We start from the raw sequence: 20,107 nt of genomic DNA, 5'->3' as shown, positions 1-20,107 counted from the left end.
TCTATGGCCAAAAACTTTATTAATGCAGAGTTAAGGGTGCTTGGTGGTATGCACTCACTCCAGAGAATGTTGAGCTGAGTAAAATGCAAACTTCTGAAAACCAGAAATGCATAGTTAAGGCTGCCATTACAACCTTAACGCCGACTCTTTCAGCAATGTCATAATATTCCTCTTTAACACACACCTTCACTCTGTTATTCATACATTTACTGAAACATCATTTTTATAACCTCCTCACTGGTGTATGGAATAGTGCTAGATACAAACCCAATACTAATTTTTCTGAACAGGAAAAGATATGTTGTTGGAAGATGTTAGCACTCATTTCAGCAGTTGAGCATATCACATCTTGCAAACTAAACTAAATTAGCGCATAGTCAGCACTTCCCATGTCATGGTGCACTCCTTGTTCTTGTATAAATGTCGGCATCCTTATGATCCAGGTGTAAAACCAACAGACACTGGTTATTGGCTGGTGGGATTGACCCTGTGACCTTAGGGGCTAAAGCCATGTGCCTCTACTGCATGAGCTAAAAGCCAACTGCTTCTCCGCAAAGGCTGTAGAGCAGACTTCTTTCTTCCTCATCAGTGGTCTCAGTGCCTCTGGGTTTCACAGGAATCTCCCAGAATCCACATACTGGCAGCCTGGCAATACACCCATTTAGTTTTCCTCAACAGTCAAGGTACTTTCACTATCTGTCCAACCGACCACACTATGCACCTTTTAAAACTCCATGTTAACCTGCCTGAGATCAGGATGTAGCCACTGATCCCTGCACTAGTCTTCTCCTTTCCTATGGGGATTAGTGATATACAGATTTTGTCAACCCCAACCAATCCAAAGCTTGCCTGTTCTCATTTCCCAACCCTCTGCAGTCATCACCCCTTCTCTCTGTCACATTTGCCCCTTCCCTCTCTACCCTCACAAAGTCCTCTGGCTCCTCCCCCCCAACAGAAGAAATATTTTTGTTTGCTGAGTAGTCTGTTGTGTTCAGAGAATTTAAAAAGACAACAAGAAACATTTGTTTTTCAATCTTTATTGAATAGGTTTACAAAAATTCAGAATAGAAATATCAATTGTGGGGTGTTCACGAGAGGCAGTGGCATCAGACGTTCCCTCAAATTACTGAGGCAAGCATAAAGTGGCTGAATAGACATCCTCTCATAATTTTTTTGGTATTGGCACACACACTTGTAATCTGTCCAGACTGCACATCTACATAAGTAAAGTAATGAACATGTTTTAAACACCATTCACAAATTTGGCCCCTCGAGGATTTAGTGAGTGCGAGGCATTACTTATGTTAGGTGTGTGATATTTTTCTAAAGATATTAGCAGTTGAAGGAAAAATCTCCCTTGAAGATTCCCCTCCCCCATCTTTTTCAAACACTCCAGACTTAATTTGGTTCAAACAAATTAAAAGCAGTCTAAGCACAGGTACGTGTGGATTGTGCACGTCAGATGAATTCAGACTAAGTGCAGATGAGCAAATATTTTCCAAAATCAAGCAAATAAATACAATCTCATAGTGAATTCAACTCTGAAACACTCATTTGACATTCCCCCCCCAGCAGCACTGATGTTCATGGCATCAGCTGTAAAAATTTGAAAAACAAGAACTCTTACTCCCCTCCCAACATGATAATTAGATGTATGTATTTCCGGAGCGAGCCGAAGTCCCTTATAACATAAAAATATAGGAACAGCCATACTGGATCAGACCAAAGGTCCATCTAGCCCAGTTTCCTGTCTTCCGACAGTGGCAATGTATCTTTCACATGGTCCTGCCTTGAGGAAGCTTGACAGTGAGTGAGCCAAAGACAAGGAGGTTTAAATAATCTGCTTTTAGGCAATTTTTGTTCAAGTGAACACTTTTTGGTACCAGCAGAGCGTTGGAACTACAGAATGCACAAGTATATTTGGGATGCATTAAGCAAGGTTGTGACATCATGTTTGTATTATTACATATACTGAGTCTAATAACTCCAGTTGTAAATGGAAAAGCATACATTCTCAGTGCACAAAAGTGGTATTCCAAGGAAGACAACTAGCTGTTGGTGGCATACAGACGCACAGAAACAAAATATAGTGATAAAAAACATACTCCTAGATAGCATGATCTCTTACAAGAGCCTCAGGCATTCTATTATACTATCATTTTGAAAACAGTAATACAGCAATATAAAATTCTCACCTCAGCTCTGCCTCTGAGTTCTCAGTGTGGCTGTATAGCACCTTTCCCCTGTTCTCTAGCCTTAACAAGGTCTTGTTTTGGCTTCTTTGTCAAATCTCTGCTCTCCGGTCCAGTAACCACATAGTATAGCTTGTGTGTCCTAACCCAGATAGCAGGTTCCTACCTCATTAGCCCAAGCATTGCATCTCAGTGAAACAGCTTCCTCAGCAGGATTTCAGCAGCCGTACACTCAGACTGTGCCTCCTACTCAGTGAGCAAATTTTCCTGTGACTTGCTGAGTTTGAGACACAAGTAAGCTTAAAAAACACCAGCTCGTCTGGAGATCATGAGTGAAACTTCACTCGAGCATTTTCTAGATAAAATTAATGCTAAGAAGGTTATATCAGTGTTCCTCATCCTCAAAGGCTTAATGACTCAATTGATAGCCACCCCTCGGAAACAGAAGTAGAATTTTTAATGCTCCATCAGCAGAAGCCTTCTGCCACCACAAACCCATTTGTGGCTGGAGAAGTGAATGGCTCTCCGGAAATGGCATCACAGTCCTTTAAATGTTGTACTGTATTATTTTATTGTGTTGCTATTTTTTTTCATTTGAGTGGCCATTGTAACAATTTGGCAGGCAATTCAAATGTTGGACTGGATTTTCCTTTAAATATACTTTTTCACATTTTACAGTGTAGATACCTCAGAAATAGATTGTGGTATTCATGAGAATTGAGAGTAACCAGCACTTATTACAAAATAGGGAAGACGTGATTTCTCTGGGCTAAGGAAATACATAAAGAAGGTTACTACACATTTATGCAATATATCCTCATCATGAAAGAGAACATGATGGCTGTTGTACTCATATTAGTGCTTTAGAATTACCTCTAGACCATTTAAAGATACTGCTAATGGAATTCAACACATCAGATGAAATGCTCACATCTCTTTAATTACAAAAGCTGAAAAATGCAAACTAAATATCGAACACAATTAGTGATTTGGAAGTCATGCCTGTGAAATCGTGCTCATTTTAGGATTTTTAGAACATATCCTTTTAATTTGTGTTTCTGAGCCCAAAAGCCTATTCTAAGTTTTAGGTTAGCAGATTGGGCAATAAAATTATGGGATCTCAAGCAAAAACAGAAAATAAGAGGATTACAATTAGATTTTGAAATTCTGTTGACTTGAATTGTTCAAGAAGATTTCAAATGGAGCAGATTGCCTTACCAGTTGGCAGACTTCTCCCATTCAAGTGAAAACTCAGCAGGTGACTTCAACATTGTCTAAAACTTGGGAATAACTAGCCACAACTGTCAGCAGGCACATACCAAATATGGCACAGCATAAAATTTTATTTGCCTGCAAACACTATGTACAATGACAACTGGCAAGGGACTATTTCTCGCTCCCTCTTAGGACTTTTGTTATTGCATTGCTACATAATGTATCTAATTGAGCCCACTGGATTCAGGGTCAATCAAATTCTGACTGAAGTCTACACGAGTCTTTCCACTGACTTCAGTGAATCTTCTGGAGCAAGCCATTAGTGAACCAACTGTGCATGATTCGCCTCTCAGGTTTATGTGAATTAGATAGGAGAGACTATGACATTTAATTTTATTTTTATTTTCATTTTAAAAAATGAAAAAACTAAGAGGAAGCATAATAAAAATGAAATAGATAGCAGCTATAATAGCAGAGATGCACCAATAGCAGCTAGGTACAAAATGTTTATAGCAAAACTGCAGAAGTTTGGTTTTGCAAAATATAAAGGGCCAGCCTCAGGAAGACATTCCCAGGAAAGAATTCATATAGAGAATGCGACACTGTGATGAATTAGTAGAACACAGGGTCTTACAAAAAGAAAACCACCCAACCCCAGGATGAATTATCAATGTGTATACTATCAATGTAAATAGACTATAATTCCACTTAGCTGAAGGGAATTACACGGTTGTAAATGGAAAGAGTTCAGACCTTTTGAACATAACAATGTAAGTAGTAGATCACAGTTGCTTATAGAATTCAGCAAGTGCTCAAAATGGTTTACAGGCAATTATAAAGACAAGGTTGCACTCTGAGAGGCGGGGAGTATATTAGTCACTGTGGATGTCATTCTGATCTCACTTGCGTGTATAAATCAGGAGTAACACCATGAAAGTCCATAGAATTCCACCAGTATAAAGGTGAGGTAAGAGAGACAAGAATCAGGCCCTGTATGTCTACATTTCAATTTTTTAGCTTCCCTCCTGGCTGGAAGAATTATTTAAATGTCAACTGATGCAAACATCTGTTGTATTTTTGGAGGCAGGGGTTAAAATTCAGAAATGTGGACATGTTTCCATTTTTTCCCTGAGCCTAACTTGAGAACAAGTCTACACTACAAATGTTTCTGTTTATTCCCAGATTCTCAGCTGTGAATTGAAAAAACACTCCGGATATTACCATGCCACTGAGCTTACCAAACACCCATCTTTGTTCTTAGAATGCCCATCTCAGTAGACTAATGCCACAGTGAAGCTTTGTAAACATGCATCAAGGTTTTTTTCCCTAGCTGGTTTAGATTCATAGGGATATTATAACCTGTAATCATGACTATCATCACACTATATATATTTTTTCTGGGTCAGATTTTGATTTGTCCTAACTCAGCTCTTCAGGGAACAAAGGGGTAAAAGACCCTATAATCTCTTCTGTGTGTGTGCGCGCACGTGTGTGCATGCATATACACATGGATTAGGGTTCCCTGCACCATGATTTGGTGGAGGCAGCAAGAGAAGGAACCAGGGGCTGGTGCTATATGCCCAATACTAATTATAGAATGGAAGGGGTGAACTTTGACCCTACCTCTAAAGGCTCCAGCCACCAATGCTGAAGCAACATGGGGGAGAAGTAAGAAGCATCCTTTGAAGGAGGACTATAGATTGCTTCTCCTCCCCAGTCCTGCCCCTTGCACCTGAGGTCCTGCCCCTTCCAGCAGAGGGAGAAAGGAGCAAGGATGGAATCTAAGGGCAGGTCTACACTTAACTGGTGCATCGGTGTTCCTATAGTGCTTAAGGGAAGGTGTTCCTACTCCAGTGAGAGCTTCTCCCATTGTAGTTAATCTACCTCTGCAAGAAGTGATAGTTATGTTGACAGAGTTAGCTCTCCCATTAACATGGCTCTCCCTAGTAAAATTACATGTGAAAAATCCACATTCCTGAACAACTTAGTTACACCATTATAGCCTAAGGACTTGTCCTCACTTTGCAGTGGAGCGACACTGCAACAATCAATCCCCCAGCGGTTAATTTAGTGTGTCTGCTTAGATGTGATAAATAGATCTCTGAGCACGCTTCTGTTGACTCCGGTACCCCACCTGGATGAGAACAGTAGCTGGAATCAACAGAAGAGCAGCCCTCACCAACCTTATTGCACAAAAGAAACTGTGGTAAGTACGTCAACTTCAGCTGCACTATTTGCACAGCTGAAGTTGCATAGGTTAGGTCAATGGAAGGGAGGGTTAATGTAGACAAGGCCTAACTATGGCACGGGGCTCCTCCTATAGTGGTGGAAGCAGCTACTTGCCACCCAATAGGCTAGATATAGACTCAAACCTTAATCTTTAGACTTAATCTAACCAATGAACACTTTTGCTTTGATCACTTCTGAGGGGTGATTGGCATTCATTTCCTTGCATACATTGTGAGGAGAAAAGGTGGGCAATAAGATAAACAGGACAAATAAAGAGGATTTTGAAGACCTATGAGACAGAGATTAAAGACATAGGAATTGGTGGTAAAAGAGGGCACAACTGATAGGCAGGATGCTAAGAAACACAGGTGGTGGAAGAAGGGAGATCAGAAAGGGAAACGCTTTTGGGTGTACATTGTATTATACAATGTATCATGTATTTTTGGGTGCCAATAGTATTCCTCATGATATGGATGAAAGCCTGCAAACAATACTTGTGAGTGGGGCTATTTATGGGACTGAATATGGATAACATTTCCAAAAATGCCTAAAGGTGGGAATCACTCAGGTATTGCAAGACTGAGACTTAGGTGCCTAGAATATCACAGGAACAAAACTGAGATCCATAAAACCTGCGTTAGGCACCTTAGCTCCCTATACAGAGAATGGGGAGAGATAAGTACCTAAGAATGTGATCCACAAAAGCCAGTAAATAGATGGAGAGCCACCTACACAAGCCAATAGGAGATGCTCGTGAGAAGGGTTTATCTTAAGCCATGGCCCCTTCATAGAAATAGGCACCTATGTCTGTCCTCACAAAAACTGTTGACTTCTGTGGGAAACACATGCATGTGAGATTGTCAGGTTAGGCTATTAGCACAGTCTCGTGCAAATTAGGAGTTAATTACTCCTATATTATAATTTACTGTCAAATAGTTTTTTAAATATTTTATTAGTGTTCTAAACTAAATGTCAATAACATTTTCTATTGCCTTTAAATTACTTCATGATAGTAGCTATGTTTGTGCTTTGTATTCTTATTGGCTACGTCTAGACTGGCCACATAAGACGGAATAGGCATGCAAAGCAGGCAAGTCAGAATAGGGAAATCCACGGGGGATTTAAATATCCCCCACGGGATTTAAATAAACATGGCCGCCGCTTTTTTTCCAGCTTGGGGAAAAGCCGGAAAAGAGCATCTAGACTGGTGCGATCCTCCGGAATAAAGCCCTTTTCCGGAGGATCTCTTATTCCTACTTGCAAGCTTGGACAAGCTGCTTCCATTAGGGAGCCACTTAGTAGCATCTCCTGTTTTCCCCGAGTACAGGGCTTGAAATCCTGGATGGTTCAAGTGTAAACTTAGAATCATAGAATACAGGTTGTACCTCCCTTAACTAGGACTCTCTTCTCCTGTCAGACCATGGCTGTTCCTGGACCACAGAGCCAAGTCAGGCCATGGGGCAGCAGCAGTGAAGATGAGGGGGGCATGGAGACTCATCCGGGAACCATAGGGCAGGGCATGGAGGGGTGGGCAGCGCAGCAGGGAGCTCTGGCCCCTGTGTAGCTCTGGCCCCAGGCCATGGAGCTCTGTCCCTGGCTGCAGAGCTTCAGCCCCGGTTGTGGAGCTCTGGACCTGGCTGGAGCCCTATCCCCAGCTGTGAAGTTCCAACCCCAGCGGCAGCCACAGACAGGCAGGCAGAAGCAGGGGGAGGCTGCAGCCATAGCCGGGAATGGCAGGACAGCATGGGCCATGTTCGGAGCGACCTCCCCTGGTCCAGCAAATCCCCTCATTCGGGACGGGTCAGGTCCTGAACGACGGAGGTCCAACCTGTACTAGAACTGGAAGGGACCTCAACAGATAATCAACTGTAATCCCCTGCACTCATGGCAGGATGAAACACCACCTATGCCATCCCTGTCAGGTGTGGTCTAACTTGCTTTTAAAATCTCCAGTGACAGAGATTCCACAATCTCCCTAAGCAATTATTCCGGTGCTTAACTAGCCTGACACGAAGTTTTGCCTAATATCCAACCTAAACCTCCCTTGTGGCAATTCATACCCATTGCTTCTTGTCCCAGTCTCAGAGGTTAAGGAAAATAATTGTTCACCCTCCTCCTTGTAACAACTTGTGCATTGGCGGGGGGAGGGGAAGGGCAGGACAGAGACTCCTTCCCCTGCCCACTGCAGTTATGTGCAGGCTACCCACGATCCATCCCTGGAATGCTGCTTTTGAAACAACCCTCTAGAACATGTAATACACACACAAGTTTAAATACACATAACCAGATTCTACTGGCCTTACTCACAGGGAGTAGCACGGTTCATTCTGAGAAATCAATGGAGCTATATTTGGATTAACTGTATTTTATAGTGTTAAAAAAAAAACCTTAAAAAAAAAAAAGTGGTATTTGGCACTTTAGAGACTAACAAAAATATAGATAGTATCATGAGTTTTCCTGGGTACACCCCACTTCAGATGAATGGAGTAAGCTCATGCTACTGTCTATATTTTTTTGTTAGTCTTTAAGGTGCTACAGGACCACTCATTATTTTTAAGGATTTTTTTTTAAGTTACAGACTAACATGGCTATTTGTGTGTTTTGTAGTATTTTGTTTCCCACAGTGAATAAGGATATCCAAATCCAAATGTAAAGTCTGCTGTAGAATGTTGTGACAGATGTAACTAGAAGCCTCAAAGGCACAAAATGTACAGAAAATTGTTTGAAGATTTAGAAACATTTTGAAGGGTGTCTATAATATTTTGAACTCAGTGATGGCCCAAGTATGCCACCCTTTAATCATGTTTAAAAGAAGTACAATTGATTTTAATAATCTGCTTGCAGAATAAAATACTATTTGGCAAAAGGGTGGTAGAACTGGACTGTAGATGAATGAATGACTAAATAAAAAAGAAGGTCTAGCTGTTAAATCTAGACATGAGTATCAACCTTATTTAATAGACAAGGGTTAGGTGAAAATTTAGACCTAAAATCTGTTTTACTTTAGAATTGCTATAATCTGTAAGATCATGTTCTCCCCATTCTAGATAACTATAATAGCCCACGATTCTCACTGAGAATTTTTTTTTTAAACAAAATCATTGTTTATGTAAGACATATGGATATATTTATGGAAACCAACTGAAAATGCACCCAAATTTCTTTGTGGATATATTCATTTTCATGCAGTCCTCCTTATATGTGCAAAAAAGGTAACAGCACGCACATACTAGCACAGGTGTTCAGTTACTCATTTAGCCTATACAGAAGCTACATCCACTAATTTATGAGTGTATTTATGGAAACCAGATGAAAAGCATTATTGTTACAGAACAAGTGTCAGTTAACAGCTCTACTGACATAATCAGCAATGCTGTTCCTCAAACAAGGTAATAAGCAAAACAGAGACATGTTGGCTTGTACTCTACAAGAAACAAACAAGGGAAAATATCAGTATTTTCAAAAGAGCAAAGTTGGCATCAAGGAAAGTCGGTTGCTAGATCCTAGAGACCAGATTTTGCAATCTTTTCTCACACTGAGTAGTATCTTATTCCCTGACTAGTCCCATGGGACAAAAAGTAAGACAATACTCAACATGAGTAAAGATGGTAGAATATAGTCCTAGAAGGTTTTCTCAAAAAGGACAAAAAATTAGTCAGAGAAGGACATGAAAATAAAAATAAATGGAACTGGTCTAACAGAGTCAGGGGATAGTGTGAGTGACAGCACCATATCTGAATAAAGTCATTAACTTGCAACTGTCTTATCTACTACAAAATTATTAAATATATCATGCCAATTTGGGAAGCACATTGTTTTCTGCATTACGTCCACATGATCGCAAGCAATTACATTTGGAATGATTATAATTAAATATTTATTTTAACATTTCTTTTGTGCATAATGAGTGACTCATCTGATATAAGAATCAGTTCCAACATAACTTAGGTTATGACCTTTATGACTCAGTAAAAGCTTTTAACATTTGTGATTTAGGAACACCAGCAAACATAAATGTAATTGTTTTGTAACAATATGTCTTAGCTCTTGTCACGATTCCTAGTTTGTCTTCCTTTACTGAAGATTGACATGGACTAGTAATACTTTTAGTTGCATCTGTAACAGGTGAGATTTGAACAAATGTATTCACATATTTTGGAATTAATTCTAAGCAACTCAAGAAACTTAAAAAACCCCCATGTGCATATGCATTTATGTGTTCATGTGGATTGTATATATATTGTGTGTGTATCTATATTACATACACACTGACACATACACTTAATAGCAAAAGTACAGTAGAGTATCACTGATAACTTGATTTTTGAATATCCATAAAAAAATTTGTTTTGTTTTTTTTTTAAAAAAGCGATAATCAAAGTAAGCTCAAAATAAATTGAAATGCCAGATAAAGCTCTGCCATAGTCTAAAATTGATAATGAGTTTAGGAAAATTAAATCATTGAGTGAAATCCACTAGAATTATGAAATAGATACTTAATGACTGAGTGCATCTGTGGAAAAATGGCATTGGATATAATTCATTCTAACTATATGCACATACAACACCATTTAGCATAATTCTGCTTGGAACCTTTAGGCCTTATCAGAATGAAAATAAATAATAAGCTCTCTAAAATCATCAATAATATTTCACATTTTTCATCTTCATGACACTGTACAGACAACCTAATCCTCACAACACCCCTGTGAGGTAGGTATACAAGTATTATTATCCTCATTTTACAGATGGGGAAATTCATTCCACTACTGGCTGCCTCTCCAAGGTCACATCTACACTACAGATAAAATTGAAGCAGCTGCAGTTGATCTTCTGGGGTTTGAATTAGCAGGTCTAGTGAAGACACACTAATTCAAACTGAGAGGGTGCTCCTAGTCCTGCTTCTCTGAGGTGTAAAGGAAGTTGAAGGGAGAGTGTGCTCCCTTCAACTTCCTGAAGTGTGGACTGTGCCAAAAATTCGAGTTAAGATACTTTGACTTAAGCTACGCAATTAACATAGCTGAAGATGCGTATCTTAATTCAAACTTATCCTGTAGTGTACACCAGGAAAAAGGAAGTAAGACCATCATTCCCCATTGAAGCTAAGAGTATTGAATTGCTTACAGAGTTAGATCCTAAATGACTTGCCCAAAGCTCTATACGATATGCCGGAGTAGGGACTCCTAGCAACTCCTAACTAGGACTACGTCTACACTGGCCACAATTTCCGGAAAAGGGATGCAAATCAGGTAAGTCAGGATAGGGAAGTAGGAATAAGAGATCCTCCGGAAAAGGGCTTTATTCCGGAGGATCGCGCCAGTCTAGATGCTTTTTTTCCGGCTTTTCCCCAAGCCGGAAAAAAAGCGGCGGACATGTTTATTTAAATCCGCGGGGGATATTTAAATCCCCTGCGGATTTCCCTATCCTGACTTACCTGATTTGCATCCCTTTTCCGGAAATTGTGGCCAGTGTAGACGTAGCCTAGGAGTAGAACTCAGGAAACTTCTGACTACCTGAATTGCCCCCATGCAAGGAAGGAAGGATACTGTACATCAGTCCTGCAATATGCTTCTTCTTTTCATAAGACTACTGACACCTTTGGGTTGTGTCTAGATTGACATGATTTTCTGGAAATGCTTTTAACGGAAACGTTTTCCGTTAAAAGCATTTTTGGAACAGAGCATCTAGATTGGCACAGACGCTTTTCCGCAAAAGCACTTTTTGCGGAAAAGCGTCCGTGCCAATCTAGACGCGCTTTTCCACAAAAAAGCCCCGATCGCCATTTTCGCGATTGGGGCTTTTTTGCGGAAAACAAGTCTCAGCTGTCTACACTGGCCCTTTTGCGCAAAAGCTTTGCGCAAAAGGGACTTTTGCCTGAATGGGAGCAGAATAGTATTTCCGCAAGAAGCACTGATTTCAGACAGTAGGAAGTCGGTGCTTTTGCGGAAATTCAAGTGGCCAGTGTAGACAGCTGGCAAGTTTTTCCGGAAAAGCGGCTGATTTTCCAAAAAAACTGGCCAGTCTAGACACCGCCTTGGTGTTTGAGAAGGGACAGTATCTGGCTATTGGCTAGATCATTCTGTTTTAGGGATGTCAAATTTCAATTAATGAGCTAATCGAGTACTGAATGGAGTTTCCATTGACTACTTGATTAGATAAGGAGTAGGGTGGGTTGCTCACTATCCTGAGTGTGCCTCTGCCATTTAAATTTAGTAAGAGCCACCTGTGGCTCTTACCACATTTAAGAGACAGAGGTGAAGTAGAGAACCCAAGGCAAGTGGGGACTCAAGTGGTCCCTGCTTGCCTGAGGTTCCCCTCTGCACTGCCTCACTGTGCCACCTCTCCCTCTCCTGTCACCCCTCCCCTCACAGAGCTGGTGCTGGGGGGAACTGGCTTTTAAGCCAACTCCCCCCTAGCACCGTCTCCTTCTCCACCCCCACCTTGCTGCCTCTGATACAGAGGCGGTGGGAGTGGGGAGTGATTAGTCAACTCAAGTACCCAATAAGCCTATGCTAATCAGGTAGTCAACTAGTTACTTACATCCCTACCCCATATAGTAACATTATAGCAAGTTTTCACAAAATGTGCTGTGTTCCAATGTAATAGTTGCAACACTTTCATTTTCATGGTCTTATTTTCAAAATCTAGCAATTCTCTCCTCAATTGAGTGAAAAAGCATCAAATACTTATGGGATCATAATCATGTTCAAATTTTGTTAATATATTGATTTAAGGTCACAACCATTCTTGTTTATGTCCAGAATTATACTTCTTTTAAATTGATATAATCTGGTAGGATTCACTAAAACAATTTTTTCCTCTTTTGTAAATTCACCAATTTGTTGCCCAGAAATTTTCTATATATAAAGATATATGTAGCTGTCATTTTGATGAGATCTAAAATAAAACAAAAGGGCCTAATTCTGTTCTTTCAGACACCAATGTAAGTCAGGAGTCACTCCACTGAAATCAGTGGGGATACATTGGTGCAAAACTGGTTTAAGTGGATTAAGAATGAGGCCTCATGCCTATTTCAATGTCTTCAACTGCTCTACCTCTGCAAATAACTAAAATGCCACACCTTCACATAAAGGAAAAACCCTGAATGACAAGTTTGTTTAATGTACTCCTAGAGCTATGCACATACCTGATTTTATCACTGATGACTTTGCCATTCACTATGTTAGTGTTACACACAGATGTAAATAGCAGGCAACTCTTTTGACTTCTGCAGAATTAGAGAAAGAGGAAAAAAATAAAACCACAATATCCTCCAGATGACTGTGTACATGCACAGAAACATATATAAGGCAACCAAAATGGCTTCTGTAGCTTTAGAAGAAAAAAATCTTTGCCAAGGAAGCACAAATAAGGTAGGGGAGTATCTTTTATATTTAAGCTTAAAGAGAGATAATATATACAAAAGAGATGCTTAAAAATACATGTAAAAGTAATTTAAAATGTCATTTGATTTGTTGGAAGTGCTAATGGTTTTTATAATGTAGGATAAAAAGTGCAAATGATTGTTTTTAAAGGCTCACTGGTATTCTTGTTATACTTTTGCCGTGTTTTTCCAATACAAAAATCCACAGGCAACCTTTGTTCTCTCTGTGCCATTTCTATATGGTCCTATTTTAAAATATATATTGCACAGCAGCCAAGAAGAAAGACAGCATCAACTATATCTGAGTATATATATTTTTATTATTCATTGTTTAATGCCTTCTTAAAATATGTCTTTCTGTGTTTAAAAATGAAAATGCTTAGTCTCCTGATTTTATCCTTTTTTATTTGGAAAACATCTTCCCTTATTTGTTGAATGGAACTATAGTTAACATAGCTCTTTTAGTTTTCTGCCTTGTTTGCACATCATCCATTGACAGCACAGGTCATAATTTTGAGAGTTTACAGCTGTTGGTAATCACCAGAGGGAGCGCACACCTTATTTGTATAGGTCCTATTAAATAGAGGATCTTTAGAACAAAAATTTTGGAAGTTGCTGACTAGTGCACTTTTTAAAAATGCAGTGGACAATCATCACTAACAAATTTTAACAGTTTTAAGGTTAGTCAACTGTGGAGTCTTAGTCACTGATTCAGCAATATATTTATGTATGTGCTTAATTTTAAGAATGGGTGCAGTCTTACTGAAGTCAATGGATACTTTCTGTACTTAAATGCTTTGTGAAACCAGAGTCGTAAAAATGTGCAACATTCAGCACCAACTGGAGGGCTGTGACATAGATGAAGCAACATATTTATTATTTCAAATACTGCTAATACATTTATTCCCAAATCTTGTGATGCAAATTTAGTAACAGGTAGCTTATTCAAATGATCTATATAGAACTTTATTTAAAATGTAGCTAGCAATTGATAAGTGTTTTGAGTGCAGTCATTTTGACACAGCAGCATTTCCCTCTCCAAAACAGCTCTTCTTTCCCTGTTCCAGCAATAAAATGCTTTTAGCAGTCTGCATTTTTTACTGTTAGCCATGGCTTTAATATTTCTGCACCTAATGATCATTAAGAAACATTCAATAATGTTTGAATATAAAGGTGTCATCCTTATTCTGACTTGCACATGCACCAATTAAAAGTCATTAACATCAATCTGCTGTGAATAACCTTCATCTCGTATCTGACCCTGGCATTTGAAAAATCAAGGAACGCAATTCAGAAATAATATTACATCCTGCATTTTATTCAATTCCATATGACAAAAATAGTAACCTAGACTAAGACATCCATTTCAATCAGTAGATGTGTCAAGCCAACAAGATTTAATAATAAAAAATATTGGATCTAGGTAACAATTCCCAGCTGGTTCAGGGAGGCTCCTAGCCCTACATGGTATCGCAGTATAAAAATAGTGTCTCTCTTCACCATGCAGAGAGGAATGACCTAACCCTGAATACAAAATGGGGTCAGTCTTACTGTACCATCATCAACCATCTTATTTACAACACTTTACATCTCTTTTTTAAGTTATACACTTTCTTTAGGGAGAAGAGATAATACTACATGGTACCAAATACTAACAAAAAAGATCACACAAAAATGACACAGATAAATAAAAACATTCAATTGCTGAAATACAGCAACATTAAGCCACCTCAGTTTTCTTTTTTTCAATGCTTTGAAACACCCCCCCAAATAACCAACATACTATGGTCAAAGATGTTACATTATAGGGAAGTTTTGTATATCTGTCTATCTATCTATCTATCTCTATAATTAATTATATATATATATATATATAGATATATCTATATCTATATATATAAATAATCGCTGTAGAAAACAGAGCTGTATAGTTCATTGTTCATTTCCAACAGAAACAAACAGCTAATAAGTCTTCAAAACACTTTTCATTCAATTACACGATGGCAGAAATAGTCCATCCTCTTACAGTAATGGTTTTTGTTGTATAAGAAAGAGATTGTCCTGGTTTTTTTTGTCTCAAACTGAGAAGACCTTACTGTCTGATTCTTTCTTCAGGGGCATAAAACTCCTTGTGCTGTTACCCAGCTACCCATAATGTCCCTTGAACAATTTTGCTGGACAGAAGTTCATAGTGTCAGACTCCACCATACTTGTAATGCACAAAAATGAGGTAGTACACAAAACATTTACTGTTCAAGTTTTGATTAAGCCCCAGCCTCCCAGCTTCAGAATGGAACTGTTCCCTTTATTGTAATTTAAACAATGTAATAAACATAAAATATTAGAATAATCAGAGTACATTGTGCTTTGTGGTAATCTGAGAAGATAATCAGCAAGAGTTGGAAATCAGTTCAGGATATTTTTAAGTTGTGACTGATCATACAGCCAAACACTTTATATTTTGTTCCCAGTTATGCAGTGCACAATACCAGTGCTATTAGGCAGTCAACGTCTTGCTTGTGGGTGTGTAAGAGAGACAGAACAGATTACAGTAAAATCAAACCTACACAATGTTCTCTTTAGTTTATCCTAGGCTTGCACTGATATCACACTCATAAGAAGAATTTATCAAAATTCTGCTGGGGATGGTCACATTTTTAAACAGGCTTTCTAGAAATGCTGAATGAGTCATTTCAATTTAGGAAATGGGAGCCCCATTTTACTTAAGGATCTGACAGTTCTCAGTGGCTTTTCTGTTTAATTAACATAGGTCTCTCACATTTTTTGACCCTATGACAAAACAAGAAACTGAAACAGTTTTTCCCCATTTTCCTTAAGTCAAAGCACTATTTATAAAATAGTTTACATCTTTGTTCAGTTTCAAATTATAGACAAACCTCCCTAATACAAAATACTGAAAGTGCAATAGTATAAATTAAGAGTTTGCAACCACATTATACAAACATTACCTTTTTATTGTACAGCTTTGATAACATGAAATATTTACTCACAACTGTTTATAATGTTGTGAATAATTTATGGTGATAAGGTTTGTCTGTAACTTGTTTTCCCATCATTGAGTTAAAATCCACACTACATTTTTCATTTAATAGAACAACTGTCCACATAGCAGCTACAAATATTTAAATTAAAAAAAAAGTTTGTTACTGACGGGTACTTGCACATGAAAAGCATGCTATCTTTCCCATAAAACTTCACAATTTTGCCTGCATTAAAATAAACCACTTATTTATAGTCAAAGAAAATTTGCGTTAAAAAAAAAAAAAAATCACATAGCCAGATGTATTTTGCAGTACAAAAGCTTCATTTAAGGTTGGGCCAAGTATATTGTCTGTTACCCGCATAATCTTTAACTTTATAAATACTACAGACAAGGATACTGTAATAATACACACAGCATTGGGGTACTAATCACTTATTTAAGATTATTCCTAAAAACATAGTTCAAGTTTCTAACTAATTGGAACAAAACCAGCAAATAAGTTTGACAGGAATGCCATAGTGAAGCCCCCTTTTCTCAGTTGATATTAATTTTTTAAGAAGCAAAGTGGACGTGGTCTAGCCTCTTTCTGTCCCTAATGCAGTTATCCAATGATTTTTTTTGTTTTTGTTAACTTAAATTAAAAAGGTTTTAAAGTTCTCAATAACAGTCAAACTCACTGTTGAAAGTAGTACCATGCAGATCTTGCAAGACAACTTTTCAGCAGCCACAAAGTTACGTATTTCTGCTATGGGTAAAATTTTAAAGAAAGCCTATGTATTTAGGTCAGGAAACTCATCTTGACTTCAAAAACTGTACATGAAATAGAACAAATGTCGTGTTGAGCAGTGGTCCAACAGTTATTTATACTGAATACTTTTAATTTATGCCAATCTCTTTGTTATCCTCAATAAATCTTGTAAATGGACGACTGGCTCCAGTTTCAGAACTTGCTTTGTCCAAACCAACAATGGGAGGGCTGCTGCCTGTGCGAGCTTTGTCCATGCCACTGGTAATGTTACTTAAAGATGGAATGGCACTTCCACCTAAACTTACTGGGAGCTGGGGAATGCCTCCGTTCTGTATGACAGAAATTTCATTGTTCTTCATAGCAAGTCCATTAGTGATAGCTGCAGCATACTGGTTCCAAAAATTTGGGTCAACATTCATTGCCCGTGCTGCCAAATCCTTTTGGAACATTTCAGAAAACTTCAGAGCGTCTCCACCTAACAAAGCCATTGGATTTTCCACGGACAGTCGACGACCACGTCTTGCAGGGGCATTATTCCACATATGAGTTCCCATGTGAACCTGTACAAAAAATAGAAATGGGAAACATCTACAAATTAGCCAATTCCAGTAAGCTAGGTAGTCTGAATATTCCGTATAACAATCAAAACAAAGAGGGGAAAAAAACCCACCCTTAAGTTCACATTTAATTAGGTTATTATTATTTTGCCAAGTGGTATTTTTTTAAGGATGATGAGAATTGTAATCCATATTACAACTTTTAAAAAAATGAATGTAAACCATCAACATATATTACTTTTCGCAGAAAATAAATTTAATGTTACACCACAAAGAATACGAATCCTTCAGGTTAGACAATTTCAAATACCAACTGGAAGTTCTCAAGTGTAAAAACACAAGACCATCTTGAGAATTACTAGGCCTACAAGGATATTAGGAAGTCTTAAGCCCCCTTATTTCCTCTGCTCTTGACTTTTCGCGTCGTCCTGTCTTTCTCTCTCAATATTTCTCCAGACGCTACTTCACTTGTTCTTATTCTCTTTCTTCAAACATTATATAAGTTAAAAATATTTTTGGGACACTTTCTAAAGCATGGCCCCACTGTCTCTAACCTCCTGATGCTTACTTGACATGTGAAGATGAGAGATGGTGCTCCCGTGATACCTCATTTTAAGTCACTGAGTACTAGTTTATCAATCTGGATGGCAACATATGCCCTACATGCAGATTGGAAGCTAGACTTTGTAACAGAGGTATTCCAGTAAGGTGTGGGACACTGGAGGAGCATTGCTTATAATCTTACCACATGACAGCAAGAGAAGAGAAGGTAACAGAGTTGGATCTTAACAGCTAAAAAGATGCCTGTAACATATTTTTAATTACTTTCATATATGGGGAGGGCTTCCAATTAGAAAGGGTTTAGGAGCAATCGCTGCCTGCCATCCTCCTCAGCAACCACATACACAATACGCAGAATACACATTAAAATTGCTCAATGACTGTCACAGGATTCTGTGTCATTCCTGCCTCTTTGCAGTGATTTGTGCTTTATTTCTTTGCACTTTTTTATATATCAAGCTTATTTCACAACACTGTTCCACTGTATGGCACAAAGGTAAAACAGATGCTTTCTATGAGTCTCAGGTGTGCCCCAGCACGTGTCTGGTCACATATGTATACGCAAGCTCTTGGAACTGATTTTAAAGTACACAGCAATGTACACCCACAAGTCAGAGGGCAGGATTGAGTCCTGGTTCTTTAAACATGTTGAGAGCATGAAAAGGCACCATATAATACATGTTTTCTTTATCTTCTCTTTCTTCCTGTCCCTGATGACTACAACAAAATAAGAGCTTGCTAAATTCAGATGTAATACATTATTAGACCCCACGTTCTTTACAGTTTTGTTTGAGATTTGAGCGTTTTCTTCTTACCTTAAGATTCCCTTTTGTGGTAAAAGCTCTACCACAGATTGTGCAACCAAATGGCTTTTCACCAGTATGGGTGCGTTCATGTATCTGTAGTGCACTTGCTGAGGAGAAGGTCTTCCCACACGATTGACAGTTGTGTTGCTTGGGAGTCCGACGTGGCGGAGGTGCCAGCATAGGAGTAATGCCTGGGCTCATCACTGTCTGTGGTGCAGCAGGAACCTGGATTCCAGCTGGAAGCGAGGGAACCTCACCCAGTGAGATCGGCTTGCTGTGGCCATTCACTTCCATTTTGATCATGGTAGGCGCAGTGCTGGTGACCAGGCTAGGAGTACTTTGGCTGGGACCTAGAGTAAAGTTGGGTTCAAATAACTGAGAAGGCAGCTCTTTTAATTTGTGCGTCAGTAAGTGCTGTTTTAAATTACCCATAGTGGAACACCCACGATTGCAGACTGTACAAACAAATGGACGTTCTTTAGTATGGCTGCGGTAGTGAATTTCCAATGCACTCTTACAAGCAAAAGGCTTGCCACAGATATTACAAACAGTACTTTTAAACTTACCACGTTCTCTGTTCAGGAACAGCAGGCTAAAAGGAGCCTCCTCTTTGATGACTGGTCTTCCCGGGTTGGTGGATGTCAGATCTAAAGCACCTCCATTTTCAGTAGCAGGTGATGGGCTATCAGGCTTTTCTGTCTTTAATTGTATGTCCTGTAGTTCTCCCTGGTTGCTAAGACCTGGGGACTTTGATCTAAAACTTTCACTATTGCTGTTCACAGGAGACAACGCTTGCATGGAGGAAGAAGATTCTGACATTGCAGGGCTGCCTGCACTCTGGCTTTCGAGATCACCAACAGCAGATGAGGAATCATTACTCAAATGGTCACTTTCACCTGATCCATTTTCTATGGATTTTAAACTGGTCAGCTGCTGACAGTTCATGACAGAATCAATCATTTTCATCTGATTCTCCAGAGCAGCAATACTGGAAATTACAGAGGGTGGTGAAGCAGGACATGACCCAGAGTAAGATAGAAGTGGTTTGGAGGAGTCACTTGCTGTGTCCTTTAATTCTGGGTCCTCTTCCATAGAATTTTCATCAATGTCATCATCGTAGTTGCTCAGTGTTTCAATATTCTTTTCATCGTAGGAAAGCTCTGAGTCCATTGCATCTTGGAAGCCCTCTGGTAACGGTGTGTTTGGAATCTGTCCACCCATATGCATGCGAATATGTTGCTGAAGAACAACAGCATTTGTAAATTTCTTCTGACAAATGGGACATGAATGTTGTACTCTTAGTGGTGGCTTCGCTCGATGAACTCCAAAATGTGTTTTTAGATTGCCTTTTGTAGTAAAGGCACGTCCACAAATTTTGCATTTAAATGGTCTTTCTCCTGTATGTGTTCTG

General features: G+C 39.0%; 1 protein-coding gene across 4 annotated transcripts in view; it reads right to left on the bottom strand.

Annotated features, from left to right (window-relative positions):
- Positions 1-9,499: 9,499 nt before the first annotated feature.
- SALL3 (spalt like transcription factor 3) overlaps positions 9,500-20,107 on the bottom strand; it is a 28,932-nt gene continuing 18,324 nt past the window's right edge. For 2 of the 4 annotated variants that reach the window (XM_075921100.1, XM_075921099.1), the window contains exons 2-4: positions 19,263-20,107; positions 18,706-19,046; positions 14,318-17,332 (exon numbers count right to left, since the gene is read on the bottom strand). The exon at positions 19,263-20,107 is cut by the window's right edge. In XM_075921100.1, coding sequence (XP_075777215.1) covers positions 16,901-17,332; positions 18,706-19,046; positions 19,263-20,107 — 1,618 coding nt within the window. In that variant the 3' untranslated portion in view covers positions 14,318-16,900. Of the gene's footprint in view, positions 12,865-14,317; positions 17,333-18,705; positions 19,047-19,262 lie in introns of those variants that run through there. The other 2 variants (XM_075921101.1, XM_075921102.1) reach the window with 2 other exon arrangements.

This window comes from Pelodiscus sinensis, chromosome 2 (assembly GCF_049634645.1).
Source record: "Pelodiscus sinensis isolate JC-2024 chromosome 2, ASM4963464v1, whole genome shotgun sequence".
Classification (NCBI taxonomy): Eukaryota; Metazoa; Chordata; order Testudines; family Trionychidae; genus Pelodiscus; species Pelodiscus sinensis.
This window is presented reverse-complemented; position numbering and strand designations above follow the sequence as displayed.